We start from the raw sequence: 14,489 nt of genomic DNA on the forward strand, positions 1-14,489 counted from the left end.
GGTTACATGTCTTGCTATTAACAGTTGTCTTCAAATGAAGGAATGTAACTTATAGTAGATTAATTTTTAAGAATGACTGTTGTATTATATCACTTCCCAGAGTTACCAGTCTCCTTCTTTCCATCATTAAATTAGCGTAGCACAGTGCTTGCAGAGGAGGTTGACATTTAAGTAAGAAACTGTTATTTGATTGTATTAAATTGTTTCCTGATTAGATCTACTTTAGTAATTCCTTATAAAAAGGTTTCTCAGCCTCAGCTCTACTGACATTTTTGGCCAGACAGTTCTTTGTTGTGAGGGGCTGGGCTGTGTAAGTAGATCCCCATCTCAGTTGTAGCAACCAAGGATGTCTCTAGACATTGCCAAATGGCTTCTGGGCGGGGCTGGGGAGGGGGGGCAAAATTGCCTCTGGTCGAGAGCCAATTCTTCATAAAAACCCCAAAGGCTTCATCAGTAAATGATCCCCCAAGTGTTTGTCCAGCTAGAAAACTCATAGGCAGCCGAGCACGGTGGCTCACACCTGTAATCCCAGCACTTTAGGAGGCCAAAACTCCAGCTACTCAGGAGGCTGAGGCGGGAGACTCACTTGGACCCAGGAGGCAGAGGTTGCAGTGAGCTGAGAACACGCCATTGCACACCAGCCTGGGCAACAAGAGGGAAAACTCCAGAAAGAAAAGAAAAGAGAAAGAAAGAACTCATATGCAACCTTCTAGAATTAAATATTACTTTCTCCTAGAAGCTGTCCCCTATTTCTCCAGGTAAAATCAGTTACTTCCTTCTCCATGCCCTATAGCATCCTATTCAATCTTCTATCATGGCACTTACAATGAAACTTCATTTCTGTCTCTACGGGCTGTCCTGGTATATCCCAGCACCTCTAGGTCACAGTTGTCATTATAGTCACCTTCTTCATCATGTCAGCCTTGTCCTTGTCGTTATCATCTGCCAAGCATTGAGCTTTTTCTATATGTCTGTCACAGTGCTATTTTTCTTTCCTTATCTCTCTATCAACTATCCTAAAGGTATTATTAAACCCATTTTATAGAAGAGGAAACTGGGACTCAAGGAGGTCAAGTGGCCTTACCATGTTGCTATAATTATTTTGTTTTCAGGTCCATCCTTAGCATGTAAGACTCAAGAAGGGCAAAGTGTCTCTTATTATCATCTTTGTAGCTCTCTTACCTAGAAGGTTCCTAGAATTAAGAAGGTACTTAAATAATCAGTAAATAATCAGTTAAACAATCAGGCACTGCCCTAAGTGCTAGGATATAATGAGGAATTATTATAGTTGGGATCCATCTTCTAGGACAGTGTACCATCTAGCAGAAGAGACAATGTCTCCAGTTTCTAATTCTGGTGGATAGGGTTGTGATAGAGGTATCGATGGGATGTGCTGGAAGTGCTCAACACAGCTGGGGAGAGGTCACACCAGAGTGATAAGGTGAGGATGGGAAAGCATTCCTGGCGGGACAAACAGGCTGAGAAAGGCATAACAGCCTAAAAAAAGAAGTAGTTTAGCGCTGCTGGAATTTTCAGTGGACAGCAAAAAGAAGACAGAGCAGGATTCTCCTGTGTACACTTTCTCACGTGGATAAAACGAGTCACTGAGGGTTTTAAGCACGTAGGTGCCAGAATTTTAAAGCGCAGTCAGGAGATTGCATGAAAAACAGATTTCAGGGTAGAACATATGGGCAAAAAGACCAGGTAGAGGCTGTGCAACAATCCAGGCAGAGGGTGGTAGGATTCTGAAGGTCTGCAGCAAACTTGTTGAACATGTAATCTATTTGCCATGGAAATATATTTAGAAACACACGTGGATTAACCATAAAAAAAAAAAAAAGAGTGCATAGTCTTTCTTTAGAATGCTCTCCTCAATGTGAGTCACAGCTGTGGTGTGGTGTGAGCACTGCAAAACTGTGATGTAGTCACAGCACGTCTTTTGTTCCCTGCATCTCTCCTCTCTGGAATGTTCTTCCCTTACTTCGCTTTGGTTCCTGGCTCATCTCCAAGATGCTTGTGAAATTCATCTTCCTCATCACCTTGTCAATTTCAGCCAGCTGTCAACTCCTCTATACTGCATAGTTGTGGCCTGCTATAGCCAGAGCTTATGGACTCACAAGAGCTGAGTGTTAAATTTTCAGAAATTTCACAAGAGGGTTAGCATCATCTTATTAGTTTGAAATTGGTCAAGATTGGCATATTAACCATGGAAATTGGCAAATGCTACAAATTAGGGCTTCCCCCTCCCCCAGAGAGTTGGTTGTTAAACATTTATCAGCATACCACTGATAGTACATTTTTAACTCTACTTCTGTCTTATGAAACTATTGTACCAAATCTGTGTGATTTTCATTGTTTACATATTTATTTCATAGTTTCTATATTTATTTTCATTGTTTATATACTTCATTGTTTGCTATTTATTTAATTCAATTACTACTTATTGTACAACTATTGAGCACCTATTATGGACCTACCCTGTGCTGGATTCTGGAGTTCACAACAGTGAACAAATACACACATAGCCTTTACCCTCACTATTTTCTCAAATGTTATAGGGAAGCAGATATTAATCAAATAATCACACAGATCAGGGTGAAATTGCACTATGACCGCTGCTATGGAGAAGAGCTATGTGGTTTCATGAGAGTATATATAAAGGAGACACAGTGAGGGAGTGAAGAAAGAGACAGGCAATCAAGGAAGCCTTTCTGAAAGAAGTGGCAAATGAGCAGAGCTCTCAGCTAGGAAGGAGCGGGGGGTGGGGGAAGCATTCTAAGTAGATCGATAATGCTGAATCTTTGCTGTCCTGCAGGCTGAATTCAGTAGCTTATTCTGATTCAGTCATGCAGTGGAGCCCTAGAGTCCACATTTATTATATTAAATATGTTATATTAAATATATTAAGCACTCCAAGTGATTCTGATGTGCATGGTTTCTTGATCACACTTTGAGAAATACTGAGACAAAGAGCATACAAAGATATCTAGTGTTGACAGATACATTTAATTTATTAGGCATCCATTTCTTGAGGAGCTACTGGATGTCAGATACCACACTAGGAATGCTCTCTTGTCTCTATTCTACCCTGGGCATCCTTTGCTCCATCTGTTTATTGAGGGGATTGGACTGTATGATCAAAATACTCATTGGCTCTGAAACCCTGAGGATGTCTTTTCCCCCTCTCTGTAGATGCATTTGCCAGAAAGGTTATGTGGGTGATGGCTTAACGTGTTATGGAAACATTATGGAGCGACTCAGAGAATTAAATACTGAACCCAGAGGAAAATGGCAAGGAAGGCTGACGTCTTTCATCTCACTCCTAGGTACGCAGCTGTGGGTACAGATTTCCACACAAAAGTCCTCTTTCAGGAAAGGGCATCTGCAAGATACAATGATTCAGAAAGGGACAGGCGAGCCTTGTCTATTAGAATCAGCCTTTTTGGAGGGGTCACGCAGGTGAGAGGGAAAGGGCAGGCAGCTGTTTCAAAGAAGACAAGCAAAGAGATAGTACCAAGAGATCTAGCAATGCAAGAATTAGCAGGCAGAGAGCTGAGGACAGGGGTTGGGGGTCACCAGAGACCAACAGAGCTGCAGTAACAGTAAGAACAGGACAGCTACTGATGTGAGGATACAAACTGTCCCCCTCGTCCTTGACCTTCTAGATCCTTCAGGTATGAACAAAGCTTGGCAGGTAAAACTGGGAATAGAGAGGGTGACTGAGACCCCAGGGCAACATCCTTGTTCCTCAGTGGAGGGGCTGTTTGAATTTTGGAATAGTCTTGGTTGTATGCAACCATCTTAGCACCTTTGGTCCCCCAGTCACTAATTGCCTACAGTGACACATTCACCTCCAACCCCCCAGGCAAGGTGAGAGCCTAAAACACCCTCATGTATTTGCAAATGGCTTCTAAGGGCCATTACTCCACACTCTCTAGAGAATGAAATATTATAACTGATCACAGCATTGGACACAACTTCCAATAAAACACAAATCCAGCCGTTCTGAAAAAAGTAAAACACAGACTTGGCCAATCAACAGAAACTTTAAAAATATCAGCTTTTATGTTGGAATTTACCAGTTGCCAAAAATGATCTCCTGGCAAGAACATAGATAAACAAGTATAATTGATGGGTCAATGCTGTGTTCTCTGCATAAATCTTAAGGTTAAATATCCCATTTAATGTCTCCTGCATAAACATCCCATTTTTCCCAAGGCATCCCATAGGGCATCAAGTATTAGTGGCATCCCTTGGGCTCAGGGGCAATCTACCAGTTTCCTCACAGCCTTACTCTAAGAACTCTTAGAATACCAAATGGGACCAGACAGGGGGGAGGTAGTGTTTTTTGCAGACCAGACCCTCCAACATTTCCCTAGACAGAGTCCTGTTGACCTTTCACCTTCCCCATGACAAAGTCCTTGTACACTGCCTCTGGGTGTGAGAACACAGAGCCTGTCCTGTCATCCCAGCTTCCCCAGGTGATGGAAGCAGGATTACCTACATACTTTGCTGGGCCCACTGGAAAGTGAAAATGTAGGATTCTTTGTTCAAAATTTATTAAGCATTTCAACGTGGCAACTGCAGAGCATTAAACCAATCATCAGGGCTCTTCTGAGCTGGCCCTGGATAAAAACAAGGGCTGCATCTTTGCTCACCGAGACAGTGGCAACTCAGAAAGTTAAGCGCGGGGTCAGGTACCCTGGGGTTGTGGTAGGATTTTGTCATGCCTGAACTGCTCAGCCAGGGTATCTTTGAAGCTGAGGCTGTCTGCAGGAAAACTCTCACGGCATTATGTGGAATGTATTGAGTCCATGGCTTTAGGGTGCCTTACATTAGAGAGATTCCCAGTTGACACAGGGCCTGCACATACCCATTAGAATAGAGAAGGGCGTAAATGGACCGGTCGTGACCCAAGACCTGTTGCCTGATTTTACTCCTCCTGTACCACTGACTCATTTGGCGTTTTCTTTCTTTGTGTTATTTCGACTCCTAAGACAAAGCTTATGCCTGGCCACTGAGTAAACTGGGACCTTTCACGGTGCTGTTACCTACAGACAAGGGACTGAAAGGATTCAATGTGAGTATTTAAAATGACCCTACACCAAGGGGCTAATATGAAAAGCCTTAGTAGGGAGTACCTTCTTTTATTTAAAGTGGGAAATCCCCATTAAAATTAAACCTACTGATGATAAGGATGGTGATTTTTTGATAAACTTCTTTTAGTGATATATAACATCCTTACAGAAAGTATACAAATTGTAAGTGTACAACTCAGTGAATTTTCCCAACGTGAACTTATTTGTGTAAACACCAAGTCCATTGCCAGCAACCTAGAAGGCCCCCTGGTCCCCCTTTCCAATCATTACCCTCTACAGGTAACCACTGAGTGTTCGTAACATATATCCAGGTGATAAAGAAGATTTGCTTAATGCAAAATGCTCACTTCCCACAGGAAGAATTAATTTAATGTACTAGCTAGATATGTGGGTTTTTTAAATCATTATAAATGGTACAAGCGATAAGGAAAAAATAAGAAGGAAATTTTAGTCTTCAGTGTGAGCAGCTGTTGTTTGAGATAATGTCATCCAGTGGGAATGAAACTTGTAGTGCCTGGTGGAGGCGTCCTATCGAGATGGCATCACTAATATAGTTATATTTGGTTTAATGTAAATAATGGACTTATCGATTTGTATACAACTTATTATCTTCACTGGCCTCCATTTTAATCATTGTGTAGGAACTGGTATCCTATATATCTTTCTCCCTCCCACCTTTACCATCTAACATGTGTTTTTATTTTTCCTGATCTTGATTTTTTTTTTTTTTTTTTGAGATGGAGCCTTGCTGTGTCACCCAAGCTGGAGTGCAGTGGCGCAATCTCGGCTCACTGCAACCTCTGCCTTCCAGGTTCAAGCTATTCTCCTGCTTCAGCATCCCAAGTACCTGGGACTACAGGCACATGCTACCATGCCCAGCTAATTTTTATATTTTTAGTAGAGAAGGGGTTTCATCATGTTGACCAGGATGGTCTCCATCTCCTGACCTCATGATCTGCCTGCCTCAGCTTCCCAAAGTGCTGAGATTATAGGCGTGAGCCACTGCACCTGGCCCAGATCTTGATTTTTATTGTGTGTTCTTGTCATCTGTCTTAAATGCTCTGTGAAACAGATCAGCCAGAAATAAATAAACATTTAAGTAAATGGATTAACAAATACACATAAAATGATGGAAGCCAATAAAAGATTGAAATCTGGGAAGTGGGAAAAAATAAAAATGAAAAAATAAAATTGGGTTATCTTAATCCAAGATATTTTGTGATAATAATTTTTGTTGCAATGAATCAAAACCCAGTAAGTTGCCGGCTCTCTAACCCTCATATACCACCACGATTAACCTGTCTGATATTCATCTTTCTATTGTTCACCTTCAGAGATGTCCTCACACCACTCCTGTTGGAAAGAACCAGCAAACATTGTATGCCTCTAGGCTAGGCACTTTGCATGTGGTCTCTCATTTAACACATAGTTTACACAGAGTTAATATAAGCATCTGTTCAGTGTTGACTACGTAGTAATGATAAAATGTAGATTTGATCCCATGGATTTCAAAAATCTTAACTTTTCTATTCAAAAGTACAATCAGCTTACTTGCTTTACCTACTCTTTCCATGAAACTTCATATTTTATTCCCATCTGCTTCCCATGTTCAAGATAGATTCCTTGTTCCTTGTTCCTCCTGGGGCCATTGTGATGCTGTGCTTTCCCCATGTCAGTTTCAATGCTAAAGCAAACTCCCCTGGTTTGAGAGTAGATTGTGCATTGCCTCCAACTCTCCAGGTTTCTACTCCCTGGAAGGCCTGGACCGGGTTGATTGCACTGATGGTAATGTATAGCAAGTATAATTGTCAGTGCTTTCATGCATTTGTATTTGCAAAAGCCCAAACCCAAGTTAGGGTGCCCTGGCTTTGATGTCTTTGATAATAAGTAAGGCACAGCATGTGTTACAAAACTCATTTTCTTCTTCAAATAATAGTAAAATTGGCTCTTCTCTCTTAGGTAAATGAGCTTTTGGTGGATAATAAAGCTGCTCAATACTTTGTGAAACTCCACATAATTGCTGGTCAGATGAACATCGAATATATGAATAACACAGACACGTTCTACACCTTGACTGGAAAGTCGGGGGAAATCTTCAACAGCGATAAGGTAAGGGTTCCTCTGATTTTCACTCCCAGAACTAAATTATCCACCAAGCCAATGCCCATAGCCTTCTCTCTCTTTTTGTTTGGGGTTTGTGAAAAATTACAAGGAAATTCTTTCCTTATGTATTATTTGTCAAACACCTTATATAGGGAGAAATAGACAGCAACACCAGGGAAGGCCATGGAGGAAGGGTGGAGTGTTATGCAAAGGGGGTTACAAAGTGTTTGACTTTGGTCTGGTCTGATTTAGTTTTCAAGGCAACTGTCATTCAACTGCCAGCAGGAAGGAGAAACTTTGCTATAAACCTGTTTCCTGAAAGCATCAGCAGAAAGCCAGATCAGCATTCCTCTTACAGAAGGAAATAGATTATATTTGTTTTAGATTGCTGGAGTTGATCCATCTTCTCCAACCTAACATTCCTGTCTCCCAATGCCATTAGTTCTGTTTGTTTTTTATATAAACCCATCCTCCCCCACCCCACCCCCACTTCTTAACTCTTTCTGTGATTTTATTGAGCTGGGGAGCAGGTGATTAGTCAACAAAATGTGCATGTATATAGGCATAGGACCTATACTATTACATTTTACTGAACAGCAATAGTTAATAGATCCTTGAGTGCTTGTTCTAAGCAAAGTATGGGGATAAATCTTTATCTGTGTTACATAAGGCTCACAATAACCCTGTAAAGGAGGGACTGTCATAATCCCTGTTGCTCCAGTAAGAAAGAAGAGAGGCCACACAGTAAGTGCCAGAGCCAGGATTCAAATGTGGCTCCAAAGTCCACATTCTTAACCAATCTGCTGCAGTGCATGTGTGAAGATGGATGATGCATGGATGGATGGATGGATGGATGGATGGATGGATGGATGGATGGATGGATACATGGATAGGTCACTGGATGGATGGATGGATGGATACATGGATAGGTCACTGGATGGATGGATGGATGGATGGATGGATGGATGGATGGATGGATGGATGGATGGATACATGGATAGGTCACTGGATGGATGGATGGATGGATGGATGGATGGATGGATGGATGGATAGACAGATAGATAGATACATGGATAGGTCACTGGATGGTTGGATGGATGGATGGAGAGATGCATGGAGGATGCATGGATAGATGGATGATGGATGGACAGATGGATGGGTGAATGGATGGATGGTTGGAGAGATGGATGGAGGATGCATGCATGGATGGATGAATGACAGATAGGAAGATGTGGCTTGCTTTCTCACAAGGACATGCATGTATTTACCTGTTCATTCATTCAACCAATATTTACTAAGTCTGTCACTTATTAGGAGTTATATGGGAGGAAGGAGGAATTAGCTTCAGTTATTTATTCCACAAATATTTTTATTGTGTGCCTTCTTTGTGCAAGACACTAAAGTGAGTGATGAATTTATAGTAAATTAAATAGTTTTGTCCTTATGAAGCTTGCAGTCTGCTGAAGAAGAGCTTGATAATACCTTGCCCAGGTTTAGCATATATAGTTGTCAGTGCTTTCACACATCATATCATTTGATCTTAATGAAAACCCTGTGAGGTTAACAAAGCAGATACTTTCATCCCCACTTTAGATTAAGTGACTTATCCAAAATCACATTGCCAATAAATATCAAAGCCCAAGGACTCAAGACTTCTGACTCTACTCCAGTGCTTGCTCCTTCCAGGACACCATAGTAATCTTATTTTATCTTTCTTTGGTGTTTTAGGACAATCAAATAAAGCTTAAACTCTATGGAGGCAAAAAGAAGGTAAAAATTATACAAGGGGACATCATTGCTTCCAATGGGCTTCTGCACATCCTTGACAGAGCCATGGACAAGTTAGAACCCACATTTGAGAGCAACAATGAGGTGAGTATTCAGATAAAAGTCACATCAGGCCAGGTCCATCTTCCTTTGTTCCCTGGAGAGTCACATCCAGAGCATGCCAGCACTCTGTGCTTGTGCTTCATTTGTGCTAGGATCTCGAGCAGAGAGAAGAAGAGGTGGTTTGTCTGTTTCCAATAGAAACCTGGGAATCTCTGCAGAAAGAAAGCAAGACGTACAGTAACATATGTGGGAAAGATCTGGATTTTTTTTTACCTCTTTTATTACTGCATCAGGCAACTCAGTCCATGACCAATCATCATGAAAATATTTTATAGAGGGCAGTTGTTGCTGCAATAAAACTTATTACTTCTGACCTAGATGATGAGGGCCAAAGGATACTTCAGAACATGCAGATCTGAACTACTGTTTCAATGACAGCGAACATTTATATAATGCATTGCAGTTGACCAGGTTCATTTATATAAATCCATACTGACACATAAACTCTGTCATCAGTCTTTAAATGTTAGAGTTTGTATTTCCTAAATCACAATATTTTATTTCCTGATTTTTAAGCAAAATGTCTCTTTTTAGCAAACCATAATGACAGTGCTACAACCAAGGTACAGCAAGTTCAGATCTTTGTTAGAGGTATGCATTTTTCATAATTTTCTGAAAAATATTTTTGTCAAGACTTTTGTAAAATTAGCAGGGGTGTCAATTATAAATTTCTGGGGAATTATGTTAAATATTTGTCCAAGGTAGGCTGCAGATACAAAATTTCATTTCCCAAATGCAGGAAACCAATTTGGGACATGGCTTAGATGAGGATGGAGTTGGTGGACCATACACCATTTTTGTTCCAAGTAATGAAGCATTGAATAACATGAAGGACGGCACTCTCGATTACCTCCTTTCTCCAGAGGTACCGTATTCTGCTTGCTCTGATGGCATCGTGTCAGCAGCACTGCCTCAGTCTGTGTCCAAACAGGTTTTTCCTAAACTAGAGATAGTAAATAAGTTGTACATGTATCACCACCTACCCTCCAACAACCAAGGCAGGCATCACTAATCAATCACAACATTCTGGAACTAAGCCTGGATGTGGCTTCAGTCTCTTCGATAGAATTTCAAGTAGCCATGATCAATTAGACTTGCTACAGGAAATGAAATGTATTTGCAATCCCAGGCCTAAATGGTTGGTTTGATTTGTCTTGACTCTTCTAATATTTCTCACTAGTAAAATCAACACTTCAAGTTCCCTACAACTCTAAAACCACCTAGAGAATGAAGCCTAAACTAGGCCATTCAGGGCCAGGTCTAGGCTAAACTTTAAAAAAAAATACGTGTTATTTTTAGATGCTTCAGCCTTTCCTTTCCTTTCTATTGCTTTCATCTTTTTCCACCATGGGCTTTCAGTTCTCTCACATTCTCCTCTAAAAGGGCAATTATTGACTTCTTCATATCAGGGTGTCAATGACTGAAACCATTTAAAGTGTTTCCTTTCCCAGAAATAATAGCCTTAACTTCAAGAGGACAGCCTATTGTGGAATTTTGTTCATTAGAATGTCAAATAGTGGAATTACATGAAAGGTCACATGCTTTCTTCCAGTGCCCTGAAACTATGCCACCATCTTGGTAATGGGGAGAGATGACCTATGACTTCATAAAGATCAGTGTTGATTATATAGAATGTGGAGGGAAGGAGGAAAGGATGTCCCAGTCTTTTAGGGTAGTGATTCCCAAAGTGTAGTGTAGACAGAAACCATCCATGGAGCTTGCTAACTAGGCAGATTCCAAAGCCCTACCTCAAGCATTCTGGTTTAGTGGTGCTGGGATGAGGCCCAGAAATAGACACGCTGGTAACCACCAACTTTCTAATTCAGATAGCCCCAGGCCACACTGTTTTGGGAATGCTGAAAGTTGTTGCCTGTTAGGTTTAGGAATTCACATAGATATATATCTCTTTTTAGAATGCTTTCAGGTATCTATAAGGATATCTTGCTGTCAAAAAACTTAGGATTCTTTTAAAACTTAACAAGGAGATAAATCAAAAGTAATCTCTTACATTGCAAACAGATGTTCAACATATGAAAAGATTAGTTATAAGTTTCCATAGAAAAAGTCAGATTTCCCAGGGTCTTCCAAAATAGAATGATATTTCAAAATATGATTCACACCCAAATTTTATGAAACCTAGCTATTGCAGAAAACTGCTAGACCTCTCTTTAGAACTCACATTCATACTTAAAGTGAGCTAAAAAAAAAAGGTAATGTTGTTCCCCTAAGAAATTATTAAAATCCTGAGATTATGTGGGCTCCCTGAGTACATAGCTTCTAATTTGATGCACATTTTAATAATAATAATAATAAAGGAGTTCTATGACACACTTAAAATTAAAATAAAACCTTTTAACTAGAATAGGAAAAAATCAACCTCATTGCTTTTCTGTCAGCCACCTTTGTTCCAAACATTCTTCTCTTTCTTCTCCCTTGTAACTCCTTCCAGTGGTATCTGGAAATGACTCATTTAAGCTCTCAAGAGTAGATTGTGTACATCTCTTCTGAGCTCTGTTCAATGAGATGACATTTATAGCTTGAAATAAGCCTTTGGTAAGAATACTTACACGACAAAAATGGTTAATGCATGCCACTGCTCCTGGCTCTCAATCTTGTTTCTCTCCAAGGCGTATCTTTCTGCCTGCAAAGAACATGAAACTTCAGGTCTCTTTGTTCTGAGTTAAAAACTGCTTTTCCATTTCAATTTCTAGGTGAGAAGTACAATCATTTCTGCTTCTTTCTCAGGTACAGAGGGGTTAATTTTTCTCAACCTATAGGAAGCTCCTTCTGTCTCCATCCATCTTAACAGCTTTATCTTCAGGGAAGAGTGCAGGAAATTCCCCATCGGCTATGCCAATGAAATGGAAAATAAACAGTCCTCTTTAGAAGAAGGGCTTCTAATTCTGACTTTGGAATGCCATGTCTTCTTCCCAGTGTATCTTTCTACTTCTCTCTGAGGCAAAATTTCAGTCTGGAAACCCTCCCATTCCTGCAGAGACCACAGCTTCTGATTACAAGCCCCAGTTCACGGTTTCATCACTGAACCAGACCGAAATAAAAGCAAAGAGAGCAAGACACCTGCCCTTGCCGATTCACAGACACCCTGCAAGTAAAGTGGGGAAAGGGACATGAATGTATAGAGTTCAAGGTCAAATTATCTCTTTCTGCCTCTGGCACCAAAGAACTTGAGTTTGGTTTTGTTTGGTTTTGTTTTTACCTAAAACAGCAGGAAGGAAGTGAGTGCCCTCATAAAAGAAAGAATGTGTCGCACCAAAACCCTCTTCAACAACGACAGCTCCTGGAAACATATCCTGTTCGAGCCACACTGGAGTGAATTTGAACTGGGCAATGGCTCCAATAGATCTCAGCCAGATAAGACGTAGGCACACACAGTAACGGGAGTGATGCGGATGAATTCCTTTGTCCCTCTCATTCTTCTGCTTCTTGTCAAAAGGATTCAATAATTAATTCCTGAGGCTTTGAAAGTGGATTATCTCATTGCTAAATGTTTTCCTATAGAAGCATCAGAGGACTGGAAGGAATCCATACCAGTCCCCTTATTTTGCAGGTGAAACTGAGACTCATGGGTTAAGTGACTTGCAGAAGGTTACACACAAGCAGAACCAGGACTAGATCTCATGTTCCTGAAGGCCAGCTCAGTGATCCTCCCAGGACCCCTACCCATGCCCTTTAATTTACTGGCACAAATGTTTATGGAAAACTTATTTTATGCCCCACACTGCACTGGCTGGGGACATGGTGATGGGTGGTTAGCAAACCAGACAGACCCAGCCCCTGCCTTCCAGGAGTTTGCAGTCCAGTTTGGTGGATGCAGTCAAGTTTGGGGGATGTTTTGCAACAGTCCCCACTTTGTCTGACTCCTTCAACCACTGGAGCATCAGAGCATGTAATAATATTGCTTCTGCCTGTAAGTCTCCATTTCTGAATACCATGCAGTAACTGAGACATAAGTTGAAGATGTAAGTTGAGATGTAAAGGCTAGGTGACTTGCTCAAGGTCACATAGTAACAGAACCAGGGCTGCAGAAAGCATCACTTCCAGGGCTGGCTAACTGGTGGTCAATTTCAACATTTTTATTGATAACCCTGCCCTGCACATAATGCTATTGGCTAATAGATATGGTGGCCACATAACTTATCATCCATGCCAGGTCACTTCTGAAAGTGAATGGAGGTGCCAGGACAATAGGCATAGACCAGGGTTGTACCAGACAAGCCAGGATAGGTGGTCCTGCTACTAACAGGTAACTCCCTTGGCACAGTGACCAAGGTCAAATGCAGAGAGGAGGCTGGGTGAGGAAACTCAGGTTCAGCAGGGCTTTCTCTTAGCCTGGGACTTCACGCTGTTGCAACCTGTTCTTAGAACATTCAACCTCTTGGCAGTTATTAGGATCTTGATTTGTGATCCTTCACTTTTCCAAGCCAGAGTGACTGTGGCTGTGCTACTTAAATAGCAGAACTTGAGGGCTGTGAAGCTTGTAACTCCCATCTCTGACTTAGCTGGCAGATTGCAGATAAATTACAGCAGACCACTGTGGCTGCTGCCTTCTTCTCACAAAGAGTGTGGTCCCTGTGTTCCTCAACTCTGCAGCCTCTCTCCAGGGCACCCTATAGGGGCTGCTCATCCTGTCTATGGTCTCCTTTGTGGGGCTAGGACCCTCTTTTCTCCACTGCTGCTTCAGTTTTATGAAGCTTGAGAAACCTTGGAAAGGGCTTTGAAGGAGAGGGACGAACTTCTCATGGAAGGAAGAGGTGATCGCTATCCCTATGACTCTATAATCCTAAATGACCTGTATGTGGTCTGACAAACAGACGTTTATTTATGGAGCAAATGGAACAGAATCATAAATCAAGGCTGTCTTAGAAAATCCGGAATATAGCCTTAGACATTCTGAGAAGTGATGGAGCAGAGTAACTGAGAGCCTGGGCTAATTCTTAGGCTCATATCCTGAGTTAGCTTTCTGACCTTGGACATGTCTTTGAATGTCAGTATTACCACACATAAAATGGGTCAATAGGAGTCCCCACCTCACACGGCTGTTGGGAGGATTAAATGAGACGTGCATATTATGCTTTCAAAACAGCCTCTTCCACAGAGTGGGAATTTGGTGAATGTTAGCTATTCGGAGGTGGCGTTTCTCTCACCCTGGATTTCCCAATAGATTATGGGTCATTTTTCTTGATTGTCTAACGTCATTTGAAGAGGATTCCGCAAGAGTGGAAGTGTTGCATTTTCTTCTTTGACTAAAGAAGTATTTGGTTCCTTTGCAGGGATCTCGGAAGCTCCTGGAACTCGTCAGATACCACATTGTCCCATTTACCCAGGTTGGCCCCACTTTTCCTGCTGCTACTTTCTCTCTGCTTCCAAGATAGCTAA

At 41.4% G+C, this 14,489-nt stretch overlaps 1 protein-coding gene across 1 annotated transcript in view; it reads left to right on the forward strand.

Moving 5' to 3' along the window:
• Positions 1-14,489, forward strand: part of STAB2 (stabilin 2) — a 178,496-nt gene that overhangs the window by 58,578 nt on the left and 105,429 nt on the right. The window contains exons 10-16 of the mRNA XM_055357855.2: positions 3,193-3,326; positions 4,998-5,080; positions 7,059-7,208; positions 8,931-9,074; positions 9,627-9,683; positions 9,832-9,957; positions 14,384-14,437. Of these exons, the coding sequence (XP_055213830.1) occupies positions 3,193-3,326; positions 4,998-5,080; positions 7,059-7,208; positions 8,931-9,074; positions 9,627-9,683; positions 9,832-9,957; positions 14,384-14,437 (748 nt within the window). The remainder of the gene's footprint in view (positions 1-3,192; positions 3,327-4,997; positions 5,081-7,058; positions 7,209-8,930; positions 9,075-9,626; positions 9,684-9,831; positions 9,958-14,383; positions 14,438-14,489) is intronic.

The sequence above is a fragment of the Gorilla gorilla genome, chromosome 10, assembly GCF_029281585.2.
Source record: "Gorilla gorilla gorilla isolate KB3781 chromosome 10, NHGRI_mGorGor1-v2.1_pri, whole genome shotgun sequence".
Lineage (NCBI taxonomy): Eukaryota > Metazoa > Chordata > Mammalia > Primates > Hominidae > Gorilla > Gorilla gorilla.